The sequence below is a fragment of the Rhinopithecus roxellana genome, chromosome 8 (assembly GCF_007565055.1).
Source record: "Rhinopithecus roxellana isolate Shanxi Qingling chromosome 8, ASM756505v1, whole genome shotgun sequence".
Lineage (NCBI taxonomy): Eukaryota > Metazoa > Chordata > Mammalia > Primates > Cercopithecidae > Rhinopithecus > Rhinopithecus roxellana.
This window is the reverse complement of record NC_044556.1, coordinates 31,046,917-31,074,591: the sequence shown is the minus strand read 5'-3', so window position 1 is coordinate 31,074,591 and position 27,675 is coordinate 31,046,917. Positions and strand designations below refer to the sequence as shown.

The 27,675-nt window shown below is 42.9% G+C and overlaps 1 protein-coding gene across 1 annotated transcript in view; it reads left to right on the top strand.

Moving 5' to 3' along the window:
- Positions 1 to 547: 547 nt before the first annotated feature.
- Positions 548 to 27,675, top strand: part of AKNAD1 (AKNA domain containing 1) — a 40,496-nt gene continuing 13,368 nt past the window's right edge. Inside the window, exons 1-10 of the mRNA XM_010372866.2 lie at positions 548 to 701; positions 4,616 to 5,711; positions 7,780 to 7,819; positions 8,380 to 8,528; positions 8,626 to 8,688; positions 14,251 to 14,384; positions 19,494 to 19,650; positions 22,130 to 22,257; positions 22,696 to 22,777; positions 26,597 to 26,688. Coding sequence (XP_010371168.2) covers positions 4,719 to 5,711; positions 7,780 to 7,819; positions 8,380 to 8,528; positions 8,626 to 8,688; positions 14,251 to 14,384; positions 19,494 to 19,650; positions 22,130 to 22,257; positions 22,696 to 22,777; positions 26,597 to 26,688 — 1,838 coding nt within the window. The 5' untranslated portion in view covers positions 548 to 701; positions 4,616 to 4,718. The remainder of the gene's footprint in view (positions 702 to 4,615; positions 5,712 to 7,779; positions 7,820 to 8,379; positions 8,529 to 8,625; positions 8,689 to 14,250; positions 14,385 to 19,493; positions 19,651 to 22,129; positions 22,258 to 22,695; positions 22,778 to 26,596; positions 26,689 to 27,675) is intronic.

Here is a 27,675-nt window from a genome sequence, read left to right as displayed (position 1 = left end):
ACACAGAACAGAGGGTGTTGGGAATGAGATAAAGAGATTGTCACAGGAACATGGCCCCACGGTTTTCCTTTGGTGATTAAAACAATCCTGTCAATATGGAAAACTGTGTTATCACAAAATGGGCTTAGTAAATAGAAGAATTGTCACCTACCACAATTTGCAGACCACCTTTGGCTTCTTGCCAATAAGGAGTTTTGGTTTTCCCATCTGTAGAAATTCTTAATTGAGTCCATCAGATTCCCAGTCATCCTAGCCATGGTTACCTTCTTCTCTAAGTTGGCAGGTTAGTGAGCTTAGGCTAGCACTTCAGCATCAAATTTAGGCTTCATGATAAAGTAAATCACACAGGGAATAGCTGTCAGCATGGTGACCACCTTGCTGTTCATTCCTGCTCAGGGACTGGCCTGAAGTGTTTTCACAGCCTGGGCCACTGTGATGTCCTGGCCCTGTCTGCTCAAAGTGTTCATCTCAGAGTGACTTGTGAGGTATTGCTGAGCACATAATGGCCAGGATAGCTGCATAAGCAGGCGTGGCCCCAAATGTAGTCACCTGACTTCAGAAAATCAATTGGATTCTACAGAAAGGTTCTGTTGGATTCTGACCGGAACCTCTTTGGGTGTGCCTTTGGATTTCAAGTGTTGACATGGGAAGATGCTCCAGTTCCTCAAGCTATCTGAAACAAGCTCATTACAATGCTAAGGGTATGGACTGTCCTTTTCCAGAAAAATCCTCTTGATATTTTTCATGCACACACACAAATAATAATAACAACAGAAGCTATTTTCACGTATGTAACGAGAGTGTTCCTCAGGCTTCTGGTTTATCTTGATGGTGTCTCGCTCTTTTTCTTTTCCTTTCTCTCTCTCTCTCTCTGTCCGTGTGTGTGTGTGTGTGTGTGTGTGTGTGAGAGAGAGAGAGAGAGAGAGAGAGACAGGGTCTTGCTCTGTCACCCAGGCTGGAATGCAGTGGTGTGATCTCTGCTCACTGTAGCCTTGACCTCCTGGGCTCAATTGATCCTCCATCTCAGCCTCCCAAGTTGCTGGGACTACAGGCACGTACCACCACTCCTGGCTAATTTTTAATTTTTTTTTTTTTTTTTTGTAGAGACAGGGTCTTGCTTTGTTGCCCAAGCTGTTCTCAAACTCCTGTCCTCAAGCAGTCCTTCTGTTTTGGCCTCCCAAAGTGCTGAGATTACAGGCATGAACCACTGCACTTGGCCTTGTTTTCTTTTTCTTAAGAGCCAGAGCAAAATTCAAATTGTATCAGTTTTAGTGGAATTATACTTTAAAAGTGGGAATTTGGCCAACAAAGTATCTTTCCTTTCTATACAAGAAAGCTATGGAGTTTGGCAATGAGCTCCTGAAAATGTAAAGAAAGCATGAGGATAACTTTGGGGCTGTTGCTTGGGTCATTAAAAGTCTTGCAAAACTAGAATTTGTTTTCTTCTTCCATTCTCTCTGTAGGCATTTAAACATACTCTCAGGCTGGGCACAGTGGCTCGTGCCTCTAATCCCAGCACTTTGGGAGGCTGAGGCAGGTGGATTACTTGAGCCCAGGAGTTCAAGACCGTCCCGAACAACATGGTGAAACTCCATCTCTACAAAAAACAATTAAAAATTAATCAGGTGTGGTGGTGTGCGCCTGTAGTCCCAGTTACTCAGGAGGCTAAGGGAGGAAGATCAATTGAGCCTGGGAGGTTGAGGCTGCAGTGAGCCATGGTGGTGTCACTGCACTCCAGCCTGGGTGATAGAATGAGACCTTGTCTCAAAAAAAAAAAAAAAAAAAAAAAAAAAAAAAAGATACTCTCTTTTTTTTTTGTTGTTGTAAAAAATGAGACAAAATTTTGTTTAAAATTGCTTAGTGATTTATTTATTTATTTATTTATTTATTATTTATATTTTTGAGACAGAATCTTGCTATCGCCCAGGCTGGAGTGCAGCGGCATGATCTCGGCTCACTGCAACCTCTGCCTCCCGGGTTCAAGTGATTCTCCTGCCTCAGCCTCCTGAGTAGCTGGGACTATAGGGGTGCACCACCATGCCCGACTAATTTTTGTATTTTTAGTAGAAACGGGTTTCGCCTTGTTGACCAGGCTGGTCTCGAACTACTGAGCTCAAGTGATCCACCTGCCTCGGCCTCCCAAAGTGCTGGGATTACAGGCGTGAGCCACCTCACCCGGCCTGATTTTTTTTTTTACCTTCAAATATATTTATTTACAGGTTGAGTTTTAAAATTGTCTTAACGTTCTTGTAGAGATTATGTCTTTTTTTTTGAGATAGAGTCTCACTCTGTCGCCAGGCTGGAGTGCAGTGGTGTGATCTTGGCTCACTGCAACCTCCACCTCCTGGGTTCAAGCGATTCTCCTGCCTCAGCCTCCCGAGTAGCTGGGACTACAGGTGTGCGCCACCACGCCCAGCTAATTTTTTGTATTTTTAGTAGAGACAGCATTTTGCCATGTTGGCCAGGATGGTCTCGATCTCTTGACCTTGTGATCCACCTGCCTCAGCCATCCAGAGTGCTGGGATTACAGGCATGAGCCACCTTGCTTGGCCGAGATTATGTTTTAAATATGCAATTCCTTCCTTTATCCTTTAAATATCCCCACAGATAAGGAGTGCCTCACCCCTGGACCTGGGCATTCTTCAGTATTCCAATACTGAGACTGGTTTTGTGTTTTCATTTTTCAACAACAATGTATGGAATTCTCACTCTGTGCCAAGCCCTATGCCGAGTACTTTACGTGCCTTATCTCAGGTATTGCTAGTCCTATTTCTCAGAAAAGGCAACCAACCAAGACTCACAAGAGTTAAATAACTTGCCAGATGACACACAGCTAGAAAGTAGAGAAGGCAGAGAATTCACATCCATGCCTCTCTGCTTCTGCTTTCCCACTGTGCCTTTCACTTTCTTGGGAAGCATTTTCCTTTGTTCTTCAACTTGGGTTAGAGTAGCCTGTAATTCTTTTCACGAAGATGTGCCTCACTTTATACTAAATATTACCCTCTTTAAATGATTTAAAATAATCCTGCAGTGATATTCTCCTTTCTCTCCACCTGTCTAAACAGAGCATCTGTTTTATTTGGATTCTCTAACAATGGCGTGTGTCTATAAATTAAGATTTTTGTACAATGTCTCACAGATGTTTCTACCACATTTAGTTTGTACTCCTTTTTTTCTTGGACGACTTAGTTCAAAAAACTTTTATTTTGGTCAAACATATGATTTTAGCTTTTGAGGTTACCTAATAAATCACCAGTTTATAGACTCCTAAAAATTTGGTTGGAGAGAGAACCTCAGAGATCTGCTCACCCAACCTAATCATTGTATGGGCAAGGGAGGCTGCCAGCGGCTGTGGTCACCCTGGGCTGGTGCCCCAGGGAAGAGGGAACCTCAGTTACTCCACCTAAAACTTGAGATAATTTTACATTTCTGAGGAATTATCCCAAAAGTTCACAAATCAGGAAGAGATATCTGAATGGGTGCTTTGAATTTTGTTTAAAGAAGAGAAAATAGGACTCATACCAAATGGCAGCTGGTTTTACTCCAGCCATTTTCAGGAATATCCCCAAAGACTCTGGGACCACCAGACTGCTGCGTGGGCTGTGGTGGCTGGCAGGGGTTCAGGGAAGGCAGCCTCTCTGACTAGGTTCCTGCCTGAGTCCAAATTAGACAAGTGACATTTGGCTGCAGACTGGCCTCTAGGTGTTTGAAAGCCTATTTGTCCCTTGGTCACATTTCTTTCTTTTTTCTTTTTTCTTTTTTTTGAGACGGAGTCTCTCTCTGTCACCCAGGCTGGAGTGCAGTGGCTTGATCTTGGCTCACTGCAACCTCTGTCTCCCAGGTTCAAGCGATTCTCCTGCCTCAGCCTCCCGAGTCGCTGGGACTGCAGGTGTGCGCCACTACACCCAACTAACTTTTTGTATTTTTAGTACAGACGGGGTTTCACCATGGTGGCCAAGCTGGTCTTGAACTCCTGACCTCAGGTGATCTGCTTGCCTCGGCCTCCCAAAGTGCTGGGATTACAGGTGTGAGGCACCACGCCTGACCCTTTGGTCATATTTCTGTAAGTCCTTCTCTGCCCTTCTCAGACATGCAAGGGAAAGTCAGAAGTGGACCAGAAGGTCTGGAGGGACAGGTGAAAAAGCACCAGAATGGAGAAGATGGGTGTTACATGTGAGCTAGGCCGGCTTCCAGCGCCATATGGCTTAGAAGACTGTCAGTGACACATGGACAAGGCGTGGCTCTGGTAGTTAAAAAAAAATCAATCCTTTACTTGCATCCCAAGTTCCTACTTTGGGAGAATAAACTCCAAATAATATCTCCTAATGGAGGTTGATAAATATTTAGCCATTAACTGTAGACTCATGTCTCTCTCAAAATTTAATAGATGAAAAATGTAACACTCTCCTTTTTTTTTTTTTTCCCATTCCTTGCTTTGATACTACTGATTGTGTTAAGATAGTGTGGATTGAGGATGGGTCAGCTTGCGGCTGAGCTTTCTGCCTTCCTGTTTGTAACTAAATTTTTCTAATTAAAAAACATCCACTTTGTTCTGGCATAGTTGTATACATTATTCCAATATATTTAACAATGAGGCTGTTCTTATTTCACACAGAATAGCACACAGTGAAGACAGTCAGTGAGAACCAGAGCTATTGTTACAATAGACAGCAGCCAGCTCAGGCGGCAGAGGACAAGAGAGATCGGGGTGCACACACATGGATGAGGCTGACTTTTCAGAAGACACAACTTGTAAGCAGGAGGATTTGCCTTATGATGGGGACCTCTCTCAGATTAAGATATGCAATGATTACAGTTTTACCTCAAAAAATGATGCCTTTGAAGTCTCAAGTCAAATTATTTTCATAGCAGATGACCCTCAAGAGAAGGCTATGCATAATGAGACTTGTGGAAATACAGCTATGACCATGCCCCTGGGTAAAATTACTGAAAATGCTGCCAACAAAAAAGATGAGAAAGAGAAACAATGGACTGCAGCTCTTCGTATTCCAGCAAATGAAGGAGATGCTTCTAAGTCAAGCGTTTCTAATATTTTACTTCATCATCTTTCCAAAGAGCCATTCTTACGAGGTCAAGGCATTGATTGTGAAACCCTCCCAGAGATCTCAAATGCCGACAGTTTTGAAGAGGAAGCTATTATTAAAAGTATTATTTCATGTTGTAATAAGAATTCTTGGCCAAAAGAACAAACCCCAGAACTCACTGACCAACTCAACCCCAAAAGGGATGGTGAAAACAGCAATAAGCCTGGTTCTCCCACCATGACAGAAGAAAATACCTCTGATTTAGAAGAGACAGTGGCTGCTGGAGATAGCAGCCATCAAGAAAATGTAAATATTCTAACTCAAATCAAGGGTCCAGGTGATAAACAAAACAGTTATCAAGGGCAAGCACCCCAGAAACAGCATGCTGAAAAAGCAAGTTCGGGCAACAGGTTCAAATATGGCCAAGGTCAAGTTCATTACCAGCTTCCTGATTTCTCTAAGATTGCTCCCGAGGTGAAAAATCCTAAAAATAACATAATTAATAAACCACTTGCAATAGCTAAACAAGCCAGCTTTTCTTCTAAGTTGAGAGAGAAACCCGCTGTTGTGCAAGATATTTTAGAAACCATGCCTGAGTCAAACTGTGTTGAAAAACAACATCAAGAGCAGAAAGGGGAAATCACTGAACCTTCACAACAAATCCAGGTAAATGAAACGGTCTCCTGTAAATACATTAATTGGGATCACTGCTCATCTCTTTCAGTGTGGGTTTTTGGAGGGCGAATAGAGCTTGCTTCTGGCTCCAAGGTTTCATTCAGCACCCTGGGTCACCCTGGGTGAGTGACGTGGCCACTCAGACTCTCAGGGCCCTCACGAGAAGCATCAGGGGCCATGTTGACAAACACATATAAGAGAATAGAATCCAAATTCCGCAAGACAGAATTTGGCTCTCCTCACTTAAACTTAACTGCCCTCCTTCAGGAGTCATCTGCAGTTGCCTGGCTGGTCCAGAACCTCTTCCCAGGCCCTGAGCTCTCTGAGTTCCTGCCTTGCATGGCACATCCCATCTTGACTTACAAAAGACCTGCTTGTTTTCATGGCCTCCTTCAATTGCCCCTTGGGCCACATAACTTTTCAGGTCTCCCACGTCACAATCTTTTCCACACTTGTTTGTTTAGTCCTTCCATCAGAGTGTGTATCTCAGCCTGCTTTGGATCATAATAGCAGAAGCATCTGCTTCCTTCACTAGATTCTAAGGCTCTGGAGGGCAGCAACCTTATCTTTGTCTTTCCATTGCCTAACTTCCCCCAGAGGCCGGGCCTCCTGTCTTATGTACATTATGTCCTTAGTTCTTAATGCTAAGTTGAATGGAATTAAGATCGTTAGTAATGGATTTCAAGCTTGTTATCTTAGTAATCATTTGGTACAAAACTTTGTTAATGCTTAATTTATGCTATTTCCCCCTTTCCCTTACCCCATCTTCTCTCCCCCACCAACTTCCCAAAATGCTGAGGCTCCGGATCTCATTGATTATTGAGGCCCAATAGTAAGGTAAATCCATATTAACAATCAAAATAAACATTTTAGTTCTCTGGCACTTTTTCTACAGTGCATGATCTGTCTTTTGAGCCTTATATGAAAGTGTCCTGGACTGAACTACACTGCCTGTTTCCATTTCCATTCTCTCTCTCTTTTTTTCTATAACCTAAGCTTGGAAGTGATTTTTCCCCTTTCTTTTTTAAATTTCCAATTCCATTTTCATGCTTTAGCTCCCCTCTCTTTCAACTGAATGCTCTGGGGAGTTTGAGCATCCAAACCTGAGCCCACCTGGCCATGACTGGGATGCTCTCTAAGTCTGACAGAAACCTGCACCCCCGTGGTATTGGGAAGTGTCGGGGTTCCTTGTTCTGCTTGCAGGAGAACATCCTGGTTGTGTCCCGTTCTCAGTGCCCTGTGGTTAGCAGGAGCAGATGGATATCAGTCTCATCTCCCTCTGGTATGTGGGTTCAAGGTCAGGTATCTGATTTTTTCCAGTCCTGTCAATTCAGATTGGAGAATTGGACCCTGCAGGTTTCATATCCATCATACAGTTGGGATATCTAGAAAGACTATAGTCTATTTTGACCAACTGTCTGGCACTAGCATATTTCTGAGCTTTATCTGTTGGGAACAAAGGGAAGACCCCCCAAGGTGAATCACTCTGGAATTTAAACTGTTCAATTAGCCTGTGGTGGGCAGAAAACCATCACTGTCTTGACGCAGTTTGGAACTTAATACATCCTCTGTTATTCTCTAGAGTGTGGCTACCATGTGTTTTGTGTTAGTGAGAGCACCAGCAACAGAGCTGGTAACAAGACTAGCAATGGTCCCTACCCTTATGAAGCTTATGGTCTAGTTTTAGGAGAAACAGTTCAGCATTTCACGTACTAGTATCAAACACAATGGTGATAACAAATAACATGTATTGTTAAATGCTTACCACCTGCCTGATACTATGGTAGATATTTCATCCTCATAACAACCACCTGAGGTAGGTTCACTTAATATCCCCATTTTCCTGCCAAGGAATTGCAGGCTTATAAGTGATGAGACAACTACTTGGGTTGCCCAGCAAGTAAGTGTCAGAGTGGAATTCAACCTTGGCATCATGGTCCCAGCTCTTCACTACAAACCTGGGCTGCCTCTATGATGACAGAACATGTTGGGTCATTCTGAATAGTGGTGTCATTGATCAATATCGACAGCAATGTTTTCTTACCCTTTAATTGTGCAGATGGAGCCCACAGTACATATCCACCAAGAACTTCTCACAGGTACTAATGTTTTAAAACTTCTTTGAGGGAGAGCTATATATATATATATATATATATATATGTATACATGTGTGTGTGCGTATATATGTATACATATGTGTGTGTATATATGTATACATATGTGTTTTGTTTTTATCTTTTTGAGACAGGGTCTCATTCTGTCGCCCCAGGCTGGAGTGCAGCAGCACAATCTTGGCTCATTGCAGCCTCGACTTCTTGGGCTCAAATGATCCTCCCACCTCATCCTCCCAAGTTGCTGGGATTGTAGGTGCATGCCACCACACCTAGATAATCTTTTTTTTTGTAGAGTTGGGGTCTCACTTTATTGCCAAGGGTGGTCTTGAACTCCTGGCTTCAAGTGATCCCCCTGCTTTGGCCTCCCAAAGTGCTGGGATTACAGGTGTGAGCCACTGTGCCTGGCCTAGACATATATTTTGAAAAAAAAATATTTTTTAAAATAGTAAGTTGTGGTGACTGCAACAACTTCCTGTTTTCAGTTCTTAATAAAACTGTGATAAGCTGAGATGAATGGTAGCCCAAATGTATTCTTTCTTGTATAGGAATAGAATCTGAGGCAAGTCTCTCTACGTTGTCACCAACCTCTCAGAAAGGCACTTCCTCAAGTTCTTCTTACATATTTCAAAAGATATCCCAAGGGAGACAGATGTGTCAGAAGTTAAAAGAACAGACTGATCAACTGAAGACTAAAGTAACACTTTTAAAGCTTGTTATAAATAATATCAGTAACCAAATTCATATATGAGACACCATGCCATTAATGAGAGACTGTAATTTTTTCACTGCAGGTACAAGAATTTTCCAAAAGAATAAAACAGGACTCTCCTTATCATTTGCAAGACAAGAAGCTGGTAATGAATTTTATCCTGTTTTTAAAATCTTGATTAGAGAATTTGGCTTGGATAAAGACAAATAACTTTATAGTGCCACATTTTCTCTACAGTGGCGGGAGTGGAAATGTTTTGCTGAAGATTAAACCATCTTTGTTTATGGGGGCTAAAAGAGCTTAGAATTCTGTTTCTCTCTCTATTTAGCCCTCTTTCCTTCTCAGGGGATCTATTACTTATGGCTGTTACTCCTTGCCAGTTACTCATAATTAATCTGACACCATGGGAGTTTCGAGAGGAGAACCTGTAATCAGTTATAAAGGGTGGGCCTGTCCACAGTTGATGGGTACTGGTGGATTCAGGTTATAAAAATTGCCATTGCCTGGAAATTAAATATGACTTTGAATACTTTTGAAGCAATGTTTTTCAGGTCAAAATCTTTTACTTTCACATCCTCGCTAGTTGCTGCATTTAATCAAACCATTAATTTACGTCATCACCACAGCAGTCTTGTTGTCAGTGCCAGGATCATGGGAAGTGGGGTGGAGCAATGGGGTGAAAGGTAAGGCTGGGAGAACCAGAAATATGCTGACGTTGAAGATGTAGTTGAGGCCACTGGCTCATCAACAAGGGATAAGGTCAGAAGTTCTGATGTAGGCACAAGCAAGGTTTAGGGAGGGCTGTGCTTCAGAAACCCAGCAGCATGGACAAAAACCAGGCGATCCAAATGGTAAAAGACAAAGTTGATTATTTTCTCATTCATCATGTTAATTAAATCACTCATTCAACAAACATTTATCAGGCACTTTGTATGTCCCAGACCCTGTACCAGGCACTAGGAAATTCAAGATGAATAAACAATTCCTTTTTCAAGTGGCTTATAGTCTCTTAGGAACAGTGGACTGGTAAACAGGCAGCTAAAATGCAGCTGGAGAAATGTTACAGAGAATGCTAATGGCAGCCTGGAAGAGGCCCACCTTTGCCAGTGAGGGGACATTTGGAAGGCTTCCTGGAAGTCACTTCTGAGCTGGGTGTTGCAGGAGGAATAGGGATGAGCTTGGCAGAAGGAGATCAAGGAGTATTCTAGAAAAAGGAAACAGCAGGTGCAGTGGCACAGGGGTGAGGAAGCGCTGCCAGCGTGAGGAGCTGTGGGCACTGTGATTTACCATACGGCACTGGGGAGCATGTGATGACACAGGCGTGGGGGAGGAGATGGAACAGGTGGACAGGGGTACATTATGAAGGCCTTTAAGCCATGCCTGAGGCTGAGTAATTGGGCAGCGTTGAAGATTTTGTTTTGTTTGTTCGTTTGTTTGTTTTTGAGACAGGGTCTCATTCTGTCACCCATGCTAGAGTGCAGTGGCGTGATCTCAGCTCACTGCAACCTCCACTCCCCAAGTTCAAGTGATTCTCCTGCCTCAGGCTCCCAAGTAGCTGGGGTTACAGGTGTGCGCCACCATGCCTGGCTAATTTTTGTATTTTTAGTAGAGATGGGGTTTCACCATGTTGGCTGGGCTGGTCTTGAACTGCTGGCTTCAGGGTGATCCACGTGCCTCAGTCTCCCACTGCCTCGGTCTCCCAAAGTGCTAGGATTACAGGCTTGAGCCACTGCGCCCAGCTGCATTGAAGGTTTTCAAGCTGACAAATGGGAAGTACCATGGGGGCAAGGCTAAAGGCACAGAGATTGGTTAGGAAGCCAGAATTCAGGTAACAAGTCAGGAGGGCCTGAATCAAAACTGGCAATGAGGATGGAGATGGGGACAAATCTGAGGGTTTAGGGAAATGGTGGCAGATGGAAAGGGGCTGAATAGAGCAAGGGAAGAGGCTTGGATGAGCTCCAGATTTCTGGCTTGGGTAACCAAGGTCAGGAATAAAAGTAGAGGATCCCATTTCGAACGGGTATGGAAGGCAAGCAGGAGGCAAGATGTCAAGTTTAGTTTGGGGCATTTTGAGTTTGAGCTACCTTTGGGACATCTAAGTAGAGAGGTCCAGTAGGCAGTTAGACCAGTGGATCTGGCCTGCAGAACTGTTTGGATGAAAAATGTAGATTTGGGGATAGTTGTGGGTTGACACTGGAGTGGATGAGACGGGCCAGGCAAAATACACAGAGTGAGAAGTGAAGAGGGCCCAGGAGAGACTCCAGGGAGACCGCAGCTGGGGAGGAGCAGAGGCGAAGAAGCCAGGAGAAAAGAGGGTTTGCAGGAGAGGGGAGTGGGCTCAAAAAAGAAGTGCATTGGATTTGGCAATTAAGAGGTTATAAGGGTCCTTGGCAAGCCTGGTTTTGAATGAAGTGGTGGATCTGGAAGCCAGATTGCAGGGATTACGGAAGAAACAACAGGTAAACAAGATCTCCAGAAAGCCAGGATTTCAGGAATTGGAAGAACACAGAATTTTAAAGGGCTGAGCAAAGCAGAGAGAACTGGTTCGGTCAGGAGCCTTCGGAAGCCTGGAGGTTTCTTCCTGATGTTATCGGGTATGCGGGGATCCCTGCTGACCGAGAGGAGAGTAAAGGTGGCTCCTGACAGTATCAGCCTGTGGTATGGGACTTCCGGGCCCAGGTGGTTCAGTCTTGAAAGAAGCCAGAAAGGGCGACAAGCAACCGCCTCAGCCTGAGCAGCACCATGCAGCAGAAAGCATTTGGATTTTGGAGAGGATGTCGCGCCCCTACTTATTGGTTACACAACTGTAGACAGGTTACAGCATGTCTTCCCTTTCCGAGTTGTTATGAGAATTCAGTGAGGCACATTTCTGCCGAGAAAATTGTGCCCTATCTTCTGCAACATAACACAATTTAAATTCCAAGATCCTGAATTATAATTCATGATTAGCTTTTCTCTTTTCTCATTACCCTCTTTCCCTTGAACACCTAATTCCCCCTCAGGGCCTCAGCTGCCATTTTCAGGCTTCCAGTTCCTAAATTACTCGTCCTGACTTCTCATCTATAGTTCCAAATGTTTGTGTCTATCCTCACTTCGGATATCCCACCCTCACTGCAAACTCTACCTTGTCCAACATCGGTATCTTCGAGCCTGTTAGCCTTTCCAAATTCCTCAGTTTAGTCAGGTCTACCACATTCTTGTCACTTCCCAAGCTTAGAAACTCAAGCACTGTCTGTGAGATTTACAGTTGTCAGTGTTCTGGCAGGGACCAGATGGTTTCGTAAATGGTGCAACCGAGGAGAGTTTAACAAAGGCATTATTTTACAACAGTGTGGGCAAGGCTAAGGGAAACCAATAAGGGATGGAAAAGCATCTCCTGGAAGGACCCGTGGGGAGCTCCCCTTTGACCTGAAGGAGCACAGGAAAAGCAGGTCCTGGAGCCTAAAGAGAGCAGCTGTCACTGTGGGACTAGCTGACAAGCCCTGTGGCTTTGGTGGAGGGACAGAGTCAACTCCATGACAGCACAGGGAGGAAGAAAAGACTCCCATCTCATCCTCCAACACCTCTCTCCTGCTGTTGCCTTCCATTGACTAAAACCAACCAAAGCCAGAGCCCAGGGGAGCCTGTGGTGCAGTCCATTAAAGGTCAGCACAGAGAAAGACAGAGGATGAACCTGGGGAGAAATGTAAAACATCTGCCACACCTGCTGTTTTTTATACACCCTTTAGCCAATATATTTCCAAACTCTTGTTTATTCATTGTTAATATTAATAAGAATTGGCTGGGAGTGGTGGCTTATGCCTGTAATCCCAGCAGTTTGGGAGGCCAAGGCAGGTGGATCACCTGAGGTCAGAAGTTTGGGACCAGCCTGGCCAACATGGTGAAACCCCATTTCTACTAAAAATACAAAAATGAGCCGGGCATGGTGGTGCGTGCCTGTAATCTCAGCTACTTGGGAGGCTGAGGCAGGAGAATTGCTTGAATCTGGGAGGCAGAGGTTACAGTGAGCCAAGATTGCACCACTGTACTCCAGCCTGGGTGACAGAGTGAGAGACTCCATCTTAAGTAAAAAAAAAATAATAAGAAGAATTAATAATCTGTCAAGTATGTACTATAGTCCTGGCACAATGCATGATCTCATTTAGTTTTTATAATATGAGGCAAGGACTATTACCTTAATTTTACAGATGTAGAAACTGAAGCTTAGAGAGTTCAAGTTTACTAAAATCATACAATGAGTAAGTGACAGAGTCTGAACTTGAACCCAGTTGTGTGTGATCCTATAACCTCACCGAGCTATGTTTCTGTCCTGGGCAACCTCTCCCCAGTTCATCCCTTCCTCTCTATTTCATGGATACTGCCTGGTCCAGGCCCTCCAGAGATTTAAGTTGCACTCCTTCCACTGGGCCTTGGCAAAGGTCTCTCTCTATATCTCTATATACATATATAGATATGTACTCCAGAGTTCTGGCTTTGGTGTATATATATATTATATATTTATTACATATTATCTATCTATCTATCTATCTATCTATCTATCTATCTATCTATCTATAAAATAGAGAGAGAGAGAGAGAGAGAGAGAGAGAGAGAGAGAGAGAGAGAGAGAGAGTGAGAGACAGTCTTGCTCTGTTGCCCAGGCTGGAGTGCAGTGGCGCAATCTCGGCTCACTGCAACCTCTGCCTCCCGGGCTCGAGTGATTTTCCTGCCTCAACCTCCCGGGTAGCTGGGATTACAGGCATGCACCACCATGCCTGGATAATTTTTGTATTTTTAATAGAGATGGGGTTTCACCATGTTGGTCAGGCTGGTCTGAACTACTGACCTAAAGTGATCTGCCCACCTCAGCCTCCCAAAGTGCTGGGATTATAGGCATGAGCCACTGTGCCCAGTCTTTGGCTAAGTACTCTAAACCACAGTCTCTTTTCTCAATGGAACAACATCTCTGAGACCAGGAACTGTGCCTGATGCAATTTTTTAATCTCACACTTCTAGCCCAGGGCCAGACATAGGCAGTGCTCAGGGAGTGTTTAGTGACTGGGGATGTGGGACCGAAGCCTCCATACATCTTCAACATGCCCCTAACCCGCAGAGTTTAAACATTCATCTGCCTGAGGCTGCACGGGGTGATGTCTGGAGACCCCTTTACAGCTTTGGCTAAATCTTCCTGCTGTTCCTTCCCCATCTCATCCTCCAACTCCCCACAGACTGAAACCCAGGCCACGTAACTTCAGTTCCTTTTTAAGATCTGTGTGCCCTCAGACATATTGCTAGAGCTCCAATTTCCTCCTTTGTAAAACTGGGATAATAAAATATACTTTACCACATTTACAACATTGATGTGTTGATTAAATAAGATGAGGAATGGAAAAATGCTTTGTAAGCTAAAAACCATTCTGCAAATATACAGGATTATGAATGTCCCATTAAGGAAGGCCAGAGGCTTCTGAGTGGGTTCTGAGAGAGAAGTCAGAAGTAATTGTATTTTTGAGCTATATGCTGTGAGGGTTTGTGAATGTTGAGATGACCCTTGGGTTTGTCTGTAGTTTAGATGTCAGACACTGAGACAAAACAATTCATGCTGCTGGGAGAAGGATGGCAGCTTCATTCTGACACTACTGTAGGGTACGGCTGCTTTGTGTTTTTGGGAGAACAATTACACACACAGACTTGCATGTGAGTGATTCCAGTGACTTTACTGCTGCAGGTCCTGGAGAAACTGCAGGGACACCTTGAACTGCTGGAGCAGAACTTTCTGGCCACCAAGGACAAGCATCTGACTTTGCAGCAGCAACTCCACAAGCACGAATCAACAGTTGTCGGTGACTTTGATCCAGAAAGGTCAGGTTTAAACCAACTGTGTAAGGTGGAGGGGTCAAAGGTGATCTCCTTCAGGTGGGATTCTGATGTGGCTGCTGGCTTAGTGCTTGGAAAGTCACTGGTCTAGGGTCAGCAAAAACTGTGTCACCAATGAACAAAGTGTCACCCCATGCCACAGACAGCATGGAGGACCTGTTGAGTGTAAGGTACTGTGCTGGACATTGACTCAGATGGAACACTCAAAATGAACAAATGCTTCCTGGGGCAGAGGCATTGTACCAAAATTTTGCAATTTGTTGGATATCATTATAATTGGTTTGGAGACCCACAGGAGCCTAAGAAAACCCTAGAAAGGCTCACATGATAACCACAGAGGGCCCTCTTCTCAAGTTCCTCCTCTCTTCTCCCTCTCAGCTTTTTCCTTTCTTATCTCTCTCTCCCCACACCTGCCTTTATTGTCCTTGCCTGGTTCTCTCTTCTGTCCCTCTCTTTCCCCTTCTCTTTCCCTTTCACTGATAATTCCAAGGCACACTGGGCAGGAGGGGGTTATTGTAAAGTTAATTGGTGTCAGGGTGAGGGACCTACAAATCCTGATAAAGGAAAAGTGTTAAAGCTTAAAGTTAAATGATTTCTGAGTTAATTCACATTAGAACCTTGAACACACACTTGAAACTGAAGTTTCTAGCTGGTGGTTTTTATGGCACTGTATTCTCCTCTCTTCATTCCAAATAATTTTAAGCTGTATTCCAGGACTCAAGGAGCGGATTCTTTCCCTATAATTTCCTGGTATAAATTAAAATAAACTATTTAGTAGGCTTAATATTTGTAAGTTCAGCCCTTTCTATTCATAGCATTTTAATATGGAATCGTTGTTGCCAAATTTTTTAATGGTTTACATTTCAGCCCTAGTGTTCTGTGGTATTTTTTCCCCCAAGGTATGGCTTTACTTTTCCAAAATGAATGGAATCTCTGTCTACCTTTATTTCAATACTGAGTAATTAGACAGTAAGGATGAGGTTTTAATATTGATTTTTTCCCAAAGGCTTTTTTTGGGGGACAGGGGAAGAAAGAACTCTGCATGCTTCAGCTATTTAAAATTCATAGAGTAAGGATATTTATTTTCCAAAGAATCTCCTGTTTGGGCAGTCGTTTTAAAGACAGACTTCTGTGCACATTAAGACCAAAGTTATTCAATGTCTTATTTATATCCTAGTTACAACCACACTGTGCCTGGCACGAGTATAAATAAAAAGAACTTCAACTGCAATTACATTCCATATATGGCAGAAGCTTTCAACACAGGCAAGGGAGGGACCCAGCCTTTCCCAAATCTCAGCTAAAGCCACCTCAGGACAGGCAAAGACTCATCAGCTCCAGAATGGTCCTCTTGTTCTCAAATGGGCATAATGTGACAAGGAACAGAATCCTATACAACCCTTGGGTTCCTGATATGTTGAGAACCTTCTAAGTGTTGAGTCCAAAGGCTAATGCAGAGGGCTTTCTGGAGGGGCAAGAATTCTGCAAATTCATTGACTAGTCCTTCGTTTACATCACCTGCTGTGCTCTTATTAAAGCCTTCTCATTATTACCTTTACAAGGTAATATGCAAAAATATTTGCTTGGATTTCATGCATCTTGCTTATCAGAATGTAGTCCAATAGTAATTTGATTCTTTCACATACTAACACCAGAAGCCAATAATTCAAGAAATGGGGTTCTACGTTCATCAGCCACTTCTCCCCGAGAGTCTCAGCATGAAATCTTATCTTCCGCTTTACAGAAAAGATCACAACTTCCCTCAAAAATGTCTCTTCCATCTCCAAATCCCCATGTTTTCACCTCCTCTCCCTTCTTTAATTTGCTCTCCAGCCTCTCTAGCCATGATCCTTAAACCCATCCTTTTCTACTACCTTGAGGCATTGCTCCATCATTTCATTTCATTTATTATTATTATTATTAGAGATGCAGTCTTGCTCTGTTGCCCAGGTTGGAGTGCAGTGGCATGATCTTGGCTCACTGCAACCTCTACCTTCCAGGTTCAAGTGATTCTCCTGCCTTAGCCTCCAGAGTAGCTGGGATTAAAGGCGCATGCCACCATGCCTGACTAATTTTTTTTGTATTTTTAGTAGAGACGGGGTTTCACCAGGTTGGCCAGGCTGGTCTTGAACTCCTAACCTCAAGTAATCCCCCCGCCTTGGCCTCCCAAAGTGCTGGGATTACAGGCATGAGCCACCGTTCCCCGGGCTCATTTCTTTTAAACTTTCAGTCTCTCCTTGTCCCCTGTTTCATTCTCTTCTGCCTGCAAGATCACAACATATTTTCCTATATTTTATTCAATTATTACTTTGTTTTTTTCATGCTTAGATCTTTGTCCCACCACTTATTGGTTAGGGCAACCTTCCCCCACCATTTGAGAAAGCCCCTTATATCAGATACAAAACCTCCACGTGTATACAGAGCTGTTTCTATTCCATCCCATGGATCTATGTTTCTATTTCTACATTATCCACACAGTTTTAAATGATTATAGGTTAGTGTATATTTATGCTTTCTTTTAAAAAAAATTTTCTTTTAGCTATTCTTATACACTCCTCATACTAATAAACTTCATAATCAGTTCACCAAGTTTCTTAATGAAATTTCATGAGGATTTTGCTTAGGATGGTATTGAATTTATAGGTTAGACTGGGAAGAACTGAAATCTTTGCAGTGAGTATTCCCATCCAGGGGCATGCTTTCTTCATGCAGGTTTTACACATTTTTTTGTTAAGTTTATTACTAACCATTTTATAGTTTTTCTGAGTATTGTTGACAGATGTTTTCTCTAATTGATATTATAGGAAATATTTCTATATTGTATATTTAACTTGTACTGGGCTACCTTATGCAATTCTCTTCTTGTGTCTTGTTGATTTTTAGTTGATTGTGTTCATTTTTAAGTATGACAATCCATAGCATCTGAAAATATTAAGAAGCTTTTTACTCTAGAATATTTGTATTGTACTTTCTTTTCTCTCCAACTCTTATATGTCTCATTTCTTTTTCTTTCTTTATTTCATTTGCTAGGTTTTCCAGAACAATAGTGAATAATTAATGCTAGTGACAGACAGCATTTTTTTTTTCAGACCAAGTCTCACTCTTGTCCAGGCTGGAATGCAGTGGCACAATCATAGCTCATTGCAACCTCAGACTCCTGGACTCTGGGATCCTCTCACCTCAGCCTCCTGAGTGGCAGGGACTACAGGTGTATGCCACCATGCCCAGCTAATAAAAAAATTTTTTTGTAGAGCCAGGGTCTCCCTATGTTGTCCAGGCTAGTCTTGACCTCCCGGGCTCAAGTGATCCTCCCACGCCTTGGCCTCCCAAAGTGTCAGGATTACCGGCGTGAGCCATAAAAGACAGCATTCTCATCATGTTACTAATAATAATGAGAATTCTCCTAGGTATGATTCAAGTAAATAAGCTTCAAGAAAGTTTTCTTCTATTCCTAGCTTTCTAGAACTAGGGCTTTTGCTGTTATTTAATTTAATAAAATGTTTAATCGAATGGAATTTAGAAATCTAGTTTTTCTCCTTTAATCTATTAATGTAGTGGAATATATTAATAAATATCCTAATGTTGAACCACAGAATGAGTTGGGCAATTTTCCCTTTTCTTTTCATGTTCTGGAAGAGTCTAATAACATAGGACTCATCTGTTGCTTAAAAGTCTTGATAGAATTATGTTTAGTGAACTCTGAGGTTCTATACAAGTGCTTCAGGGGCCTGCATATACTTGATTTAAATTTCTCCTGTAAAAATATATGTTGAAATATATACTTTCAAACTTAATAAATTACCTTTTAAACTATGTAATATATAAAAATTAACATACTAGAGACATTGAAATTTTTTTTAAAAGGTTTGGTAGAACTCACCCATTATCCCACTCTTCATGCCTTTTGTGGAGTAGATTTTTGACAATTTCCATTTTTCTCTGGTTATTAGTCTTTTCGTATTTTCTACCTTTTTAAAGTGAATTTTAATAATTTATATTATTCTAGAAACTTGCCCAATTCACCTAAATTTTAAATGGTGTTGATATGAATTTTCCAGTGCCTTTTGATTTAAAATGTTTCCTATTTTTCCTTTCTCATTCTTAATGCTATTTGTTTTTCAGACTTCCAGTGGTTTGTTTTATAGATATTTTGGAAAAAAACATGTTTTATTTTATTGATCAAATTATTTTAAGTATCATTTATTTCTAGTAATTTTATGAATCCTTTTCTGCGGTTTATTTTATATTCCCTTTTCTATCTTCCTGTTTTAAATAGTTTATTGATTATTGATTTTTTTCCAATAATGCATTTAAGACTAGAAGTTTTCCTCAGAGTACTGCTTTAACTGCATTACATTTGATTTCCTATGTTATTCTCTCATTTGTCATTGACTTGTAAGTTATGCCTAATATTCATTTTTATTTCCTATTTAATCCAAAGCTATTTAGGTATTAAAATGTCTAATTAAATAGGGTTTTCTTGGGGGGCTATGTTTTTCTTGTTAATGTCTAGTGATAAGAGAATGTAGGTAGTATAATTTTTAATATCTTGGATTTTCTTGAAATTTTTCTTTGTGGACTCTTACAAGGTAAATTTTTATAAATGTAACAGATTTGAAGAAAATGGATTCTCTTTGTTGGGTAAGATATATATTTATATACACATACATATATTCATATGGGTTAGAACTTGTTAATTAAATTATTCAGTTATCTAATATCTTCCTCTTTTCAAATTCACATAAATTTCCATAGAATCACAGTTCTTAGAATCCCTTGCAAGGGACCTCAAAATCATCAAATCCAGATAAGTAAGGTACAGTATTGTTATCCCAGGTTATAAGTGAGACATTGGAGGCCCAGAAATGCTAAGTGATTTGTACACGGATACGCAGCTAATGGAGAGCAGGTGAAGATCAGAGCCCAGGCTGTCAGAGAAACTATGAACAGTCATGCGGGCTCCCATTTTCCTTTGTGCCAGAAGACAGGCCACATTAATAATATAAATCAGTGCTGTATTCAAGAACCGTCGTTATTAATTAGAATGCCAACTACATAGCCCAGAAGATGCCTGTGTGTTTATTGTTTACTTAGACAAGTGGAAGGTGAAATCTTCAAGTTGGAGATGCTACTTGAAGATGTTAAAGAGAAAATGGATGAAAGCAAATATACTTCAGCTCCTTCTCCTCCTGTGAGTTCTCCAGTTACCCTGGATGACTTGGCCTCCACCTCCTCTTCACTCTCAAATGAGGTAATACAGCAATGTACAGCCTAATTTTATGCCAGGAAAAATGGTATTTATGCATTTATAGACTCCTAATTCATGGATTCACTGAATTTCATTTTAATATCTCATGAAAACTTAACTTTCCAAAGTCCCATGAATTATATTATTTTAAATGGAACCAGCTTCTAAAGATTAGAAGCATTTCAAGTATTAGTTTTTGAAACATCTTTATAGTTTAGGATGTAACAACGCTGTTTAAACCCATCAAACCACTGAAGAGCTATTTCTTCCAGATGAATAAGAAAGTTTTTATAGATCATATCTGGAAGAAATAATTTTTTTTCTTCATAGTTTTGTACTCACCCAGGCAGGAGTGTGGTGGCACAATCTCAGCTCACTGCAAACTCTGCCTTCCAGACTCAAGTGATTCTCCTGCCTCAGCCTTCCAAGTAGCTGGGATTACAGACGCATGCCACCACTACCTGGCTAATTTTTTATATTTTTGGTAGAGAACGGGTTTCACCATGTTGGCCAGGCTGGTCTCAAACTCCTGACCTCAAGTGATCCGCCTGCTTGTCCTCCCAAAGTGTTGGGATTACAGGCATGAGCTACCTGAAAATAAGGAATAGCACACTCGGTGAAATAATTATTTCCCATGAATCCACTTCTGCATTTTCCTTTTCTCAAGTTAAATTCTTTTGGATTTCTACATATGCAAGATTCGGAATACAAATCAACCACCGTCTTTCTACACTTTTTGCCTTTGTAGCCTCAACTATCAGAACATTCAGACTAAAATTAAAATTCTCAGAAATGGAATCATTTAAATAAATACTTTAAATTGACTCTTTAGTTTCATACAGTATTTGAAGCCACAGCCTGGGGCTGATATTCCAACTTGAATGAGGATTTTGTCAGAGCAAAGGACAAAGTGACAAAGATTATGTCAACGTTAGCCCTTCCGAAGAAGTGTTTGCCTCCTCAAAGCACTTACCTGCCTGGCAAAATCTCACTCATTCAAGTCCCAGCTCTACTGTCAGGTCATTTATGCAATCCTAGTCAGCCACCCTCCTCACCCCCAAGCCCCCCCGATCCCCTGCACCTGGAGGAATTCTTGGCCCCAGCCTCTGTATCCCTGCAGCACTGGGTCTCGTTTGTCTCTGTGACTCTGCACTCATCTTTGAATCCTGAATGTCCATCTGAAAGCCCAGGAGAGTCGATGCTTCATAGAGGAAGCCCCAAGCCACTGCGGATGTAACAGCCCATCTCAAGGCACCCAAGCAGTCTCCAGGCTCACAGCGGCTGCCCTGCTAGTCTTGGACCTGCAGGAGTCAGGAGTCTTTGTGAGGTCACCTCAGGGTTGGCCCTGCCCTCTACCTGGCGGCTCCCTGGGTCTGGATCTGCTCTTCTTTACTTGGTCCCAAGTTTACAGATACTGTTGTGAAATGATGAGAACTCTCTAAATAACTTTGTGATAAGTGGCCCTCGAAAGAGTCTACTGCTGGCATCCTTCATTCACTCAGCAGTATGTATTGCTATATGCTAGCCCTTTTCTAGGTACTGGGGATACAACATGAACAACAGACAAATCACCTGCCCTCAAGATGCTTACATTTCTGTGAGAGACACATATACTTAACAAATTAAGCTGAGTGCAGTGGCTCACGTCTATGATCCCAGCACTTTGGGAGGCTGAGGCAGGCGGATCATGAGGTCAGGAGTTTGAGACCAGCATGGCCAACGTGGTGAAACCCCGTGTCCACTAAAGATACAAAAATTTAGCCAGGTGTGGTGGTGCACACCTATAATCCCAGCTACTTGGGAGGCTGAGGCAGGAGAATCGCTTGAACCTGGGAGGCAGAGGTTGCAGTGAGCCAAGATTGCGCCATTGCACTCTGGTCTGGGCGACAGGGCAAGACTCCATCTCAAAAAAAAAAAAAAAATTAAATTAACATATAATTATTAAATGTTAAAAGCATGGTGAAGAAAATAATAATACATTCTGCATGACTCTGAAGCTAGACTACCTGGGTTCACATACTGGCTCTGTCACTTATTAGCTTTGTGATCTTAGGAAAGTTATGCAACCTCTCTGTGCCTCAGTTCTCTCTTCTGTAAAATGGGGATAATGATACTTGCTTCACAGGGCTGTTACGATGTTTAAATGAGTTAATATAAGTAATGTGCTGAAAATAGGGCCTGTAAGTAAGCACATTACTCCTGGGCGTTAGCTATCATGACTATTAAGTGATGGCATATGACCAAAAGTAGCTAAATGCAGAAGGTTTGAATTACTAAGGGAGAAGGTTTTTCAGAGAAGGTGAGATTTGGACTGAGTATTGGAGGATGAGAAGGCAGCTAGGTAAGGAGCTGGGGGAGACGGGTGGGGATGCCAGGCAGGATGTTATGGTGTCTTGGGGCGCTGTAGGGATGCTGAACTGATTTTGAGTTACCTCCCGTGGGACTATGGCTCTAATTCAAGTCCTTTTGTGTGGCTCCCCAGGTTCCCGAGGAGCACCCTGGCCACCCTCCTAGGCCTCAAGGCTCAGGTGGGAGTGAGGCGACAGGGACACCCCAAGGAGGGCCGCAGGAGGCCCCCAAGGAGGAGCTCTGTGAGCTGACCCCGCAGACGTGAGTTCTTGCCCTGCAGCCCCAGCAGACACAGGACACAGCAAGAGGCCCTTTCCTTATGCAGCCTCCAGGGGGGCCCACAGGGCTCCCATAGGAAAAGCAGTCTTGGACCACGAGTTACAAAGCCTGGGAGGCTGGCTCCTCACCTGCCCCACCAGCAGGGCCTGGCCAGCCTCTGCAACCCTCTGGGTAGAGATCTGAGGGACGGGACGGCTGGGGCTGGGGGACCGGGGGAGAGGTGAAGGTCAAATGGCCACACGAGGCCCACAGCACTCTTTGCCTTAGGTTGCTCGCTCCCACCATCCCAGGGGTGCTAAATTAAATTCTCAATGACTCTGCCAGAATAAAGCCAAATGATTCCAAATAGTGGAGCTCCCGGGTAGCTCAAGAACTGATTCTAAAATTCAAACTGCTTTTTTTTTTTTTTTTTTAAATTAGTTACCTAAATGGTCATCATGGAGATACAACTGTCCAGAATCAGCCAGACCAAGTGGCCATGAGGCTGTCTTCTAACTCTGGGGTAATGTCCTGCAGCCAGGGCCTGGATGGGTTCTTCTCATTGTTGGTTCTTTAACTAAAACCAGTGTTGCCGAATGTGACTGTGAAACTGGCATAATCAAGATCACCTGCCTCTTCCTAAGGGCATCCTTGGTGTCAGTGCTGGTGATGGCTGGTACTGCTGACGGTTTCCGACTTTCAGCACTCCTGAGAAACTTGGCAGGCGTACCTAGACTGGAGCTTCTCCAACTTCTCTGAGCCTATGAATCAGCTATAGATCTTGTTAAAATGCAGGCTCTGATTCAGTGAGTTTGGGGCGAGCCTGCAATTCTGCATTGCTAACAAGCCCCAGGTGATGCCAAAGCTGCTGGTTCTGGTCTGGGGACCACACTTTAAGTTCCGAGGGTCTAGAGATTATTTCATTTTGAATGAATTGGAAATGCTGGGATTAACAACCCCGGGGTCTTAAATGATAGCAATATTATAATAAGCAGTAAACAATGATACAATAATTCTGTTGGCTCAGAGCTTTACAGTTTGCAGAGTCTTTTTGCTGAGGAAGAGTAATTTAGAAAGGTGAGATTTGTTCAGGGTAAATGGTAGGCGATATTAAAGTCCAGGTCTCCAACTCGGGAAGAGGGGCACCTCCCTGCATTCTGCTAATGTAAATCTGCCTTAAATGTCAAGTGCAGGAGTAACCCTGTAAGCTTAGCAGTGATAAAATATAAAAATTAAAAAAAAAAAAACACACACACACCAGAAAAATGGATGAAAAACCCTTTTTTAAAAATTATAAAACTGATACATGCTTATTACAAAAGAAATGAGAAAATAAAGAAAAGTATAAAGAGGAAACTTCCACTGAGAGGAAAATCAATGCTAATTTTTTTTTTTTTTTTTTTTTGAGACAGTCTTGCTCTGTTGCCCAGGCTGGAATGCAATGGTGCGATCCCAGCTCACTGCAACCTCCACCTCCTGGGTTCAAATGATTCTCCTGCCTCAGCCTCCTGAGTAGCTGGGATTACAGGCATGTGCCACCACGCCCAGCTAATTTTTGTATTTTCAGTAGAGAGGGGGTTTCACCATGTTGCCCACACTGGTCTAGAACTCCCGACCTCAAGTAATGCACCCACCTCAGCCTCCCAAAGTGCTGGGATTACAGGCGTGAGCCACTGTGCCCAACCCATTGCTAATATTTTAGTGTATTTCCTTCCAGTCTTTTTTTCTCCTATATATACATTTTGGCCAAAATAGGATTTTACTCTTTCTATATATATAGTTTTAGGCTTTTCATTTAATGTTATATTTTGAGCAGCTCTCCACATCACTTAGAATAAACCTATCGCTTCATTTTTGATGACTGCACTATATTTCATTATATTAATGTACTCTGACACATTTAGACAATCTCTCATTGATGGACGTTTCATTTTTTCCAGTTCTTTGATATCATAAACATTGCTTCAGGTAACATCATTTGACATGCAAACTTTTGTAGTTGATCATTTCTTTAGAATAAAACCCTAGGATTGCAGTTAATCGTTCAAATGGTACATGCTGAAAATTCTGATAATCTGGCCTTTAGGAAGGCCATGGGGTTTATAGGCTGAGGGCAGTGCGTGGGAATGTTGGTATCTCCAGTTTGAGACTACCCTAGACATTTTTTTCTTTTTCCAACTTTTGCTAAATGCATAAGTGAAAACTGATATCTCATTATTTTAAACTGGCAATTTTTGAAATTCAACCTATTTTCATGTTTCTTGGCCACTCGCACCTCCTCCTTGACAATATTGATTATTTTAAGTTGTTTATAAAACTGAAACCATAGTCAATTAAAAAAATGTAGATGGACAACTGAGAAAATATTAAGAGCAAATAATGTTCATTGTTGAGAACTTCATTATATCAAATGCTGTGACAAATTCCCAAACGAGCAGAACTGTGGTTAAGAACACAAGCATACTGGCCGGGCACGGTGGCTCACGCCTATAATCCCAGCACTTTGGTAGGCCAAGGCGGGTGGATCACTTGAGGTCAGGAGTTCGAGACCAGCCTGACCAACATGGCGAACCCCTGTCTCTACTAAGACATACAAAGATTAGCTGGGTGTGGTGGTGTGTGCCTCTGGTCCCAGCTACTTGGAAGGGAGGCTGAGGTGGGAGAATCGCTTGAAACTGGGAGGGAGGTGGAGGTTGCAGTGAGCCAAGATTGCGCCACTGCACTCCAGCCTGGGCAACACAGAGAAACTCCATCTCAAAAAAAAAAAAAAAAAGAACACAACATACCAGTCAGATAGGTAAAAGTTCAAATCCCAGCTCTCCCACTTACTCATGATGCGACCTTGCCAAGTTGCTTAAATCCTCTGAGCCTCAGATTACTCACCATTAAAATGGAGACAATGTGCCAGGATGGTTGGAAGTATTAAAGAGACTATAAAAGAAGCACCCGGCATATCATGAACAACTAACAAATGGTAACAGGAAAACACTGAAACCCTCCAAGAAAATTAATGGACAAAGGACATGAGCTAAAGTCACAAGTAAGGCCGGGCACAGTGGCTCACGCCTATAATCCCAGTACTTTGGGAGGCCGAGGAGGGCGAATCATGAGGTCAGGAGCTTGAGACCAGCCTGGCCAACATGGTGAAACTCTGTCTCTACTAAAAATAAAAAAAAATTAGCTGGGGGTAGTGGTGGGTGCCTATAATCCCATCTACTCAGGAGGCTGAGCAAGGAGAATCGCTTGAACCCGGGAGGCAGAGGTTGCAGTGGGCTGAGATTGGGCCACTGCGCTCCAGCCTGGGCAACAGAGTGAGACTCCGTCTCAGAAAAAAAAAAAAGTCACAAGTAGGAAATACAACCAATAAATCAACAAATAGTAACAGACTTACTTCCTTTGTCAAGGAGGAAATGCAAATTAACACAAAAAGTGACACCCCCCCGCCGCCCCCCCCCATTCAATTAGCAGAAACATTTTCAAGTGGTAATTCCTGATGCAGAGGAAGGTGTGGTCAAACTGAGCCATCCACACTGTTGGTGGCTGTGAAATCTGTACAACTTTTGTGGAAAGCCATTTGGCAATATGGGTCATCACACAAACATGTTCGCAACCTTTGGCCCAGACATTTCCTCAGGAAGTAATCCAAGATGTGGAAAAAGCTATGTGTACAATGATGCTTCTGCCATTGTTTATAATGATGGGAAAAGTACATTTATTTTTTACTTACATAAAGGGTAAGACCATAGTCAAAAACACAGTGGGTGGTATCACCCCTCACAGGTCAGTGGAGTAATTGTTTTGTGTTAGAAAGGGATATATAAGCAAGCATTTAGGCCACCAGACAGTCCCTAAACCTTGTTTTAATTCATAGCTGAATATATTTCTTTGGAAAGGCTTTTAGAGCTCTACTAGCCAGCGGTCAGATTAATAGACCTAAAAATTGTGTTCCTAAATCTGTTCATTCTCTAGTGAAGCTTGGAGTAATTTGAAACTAAAGGAAAGATAAAAAGGGGAAAGTATTCTGACATCTGTATACCAGATTTTAAAATCTGTTTAGAGGAGGAAAGAAGCAAGCCAGGATGGAAACTTCCATTCTTCAGCCCAGGACGTTAGAGGCGCAGCGCCGACCGAGTGAGACATCAGAACTAAGGATGGGCTCTTCCTTCTTTTCCTCCTGTCCCCCTGCGCCTCCGTTTCCCCATCTGGAGGAGAGGTTTGGCGAGTCTCTTTCTCTCCGCCTGACGTGGCAAGTTCAGCCGGACCTCAGCTGCTTGCTGGCCTGTGCGCGGCGTGAGTCACATCCTCTCTAACATCTCCATCTGTGTGCTTTGTGGCGCAGGAGGAGGACCCCAGGGGCACTCCAGGAAGGCAGGATTGTGCAGAGACGACGGCACCCAGTCCGAGCTGTGCCATCTGCCGCAGGCTCCTTGAATGGTGAGGGCTTCTTGTGGCTACATTCCCAGGGTGGATTGGAGTCAGTCCTGACATAGTAACTCCAGCGAGAGTGGGCGGCAACTATCTGAGGCCGCTGGCTGAGTTATAGAGTCACAGATCTCAGGCCCGGGCACAGAGCCCAGCCTCCCTGGTACCCTACAGATCCGGTAGCAGTGGTCCTCAACTGGGGAGAACATCAAAATCACCATGAGAGATTTTACAATCATGCACATGCCTCCACCCAACCTATCTCAGCATCGCCAGCGGTGGGGCTTTGGTAGGAATAGTGCTTTTAAATCTCCCCAGGTGATTCGGATAAGCCCCATTGGTTAAGAATCACGGTTACAGCCCAGGGAGGGTGGTCCTGTAGGCTTTTGAACATTTCCCACATGGGGGATTCTTATCCTGTATAAAAAACAGCTCCCACCATCCCTACTCTCTCCTTATGATGAGCAAAAGTCTTCTCTGTTGGGTTTCACCTGAGCCCCCCAGTCCCACGAACAAGCCTCATCCCTCTTCTCAGGGCTGACTTCTTCCCATTCCACTTCTTCCCATTCGAAATCTTCCAGAGCTAACAAGCTGTAAATCATGTAAAATCCTCAGGAGAAATTCTTTGTTTTTGAAACACCCATTGGTGCAACTATTAATCCGTGTCGATTCAGTATCATTTATCTGAAGCTTCTTTCAGGTAGCGAGAGATTTTACCTCTGAGCTCACTGTGGACTCCAGCCAAAGCTTGGCTCATTGACCTTTGGAAGGTCGAGAGTCAGGGAGGCAGCAGGTGTTAAGCAACCACTATTATATGTACGTAATGAACTCTAATAGAAGCAGATGACAGGGTCTGAAAGCCCGAGGCCTCCTGTTAGAAAGCATTCCGTTGTGGGAATGGGCACCTGCCTTAAGTGTTCTAATGAGTGTCCACCCCTGAAAAAAGAAGCTGCATGAAGCTTGTGCTAAAAATGGTCATGTGTCATCGTGTGTGGGTCA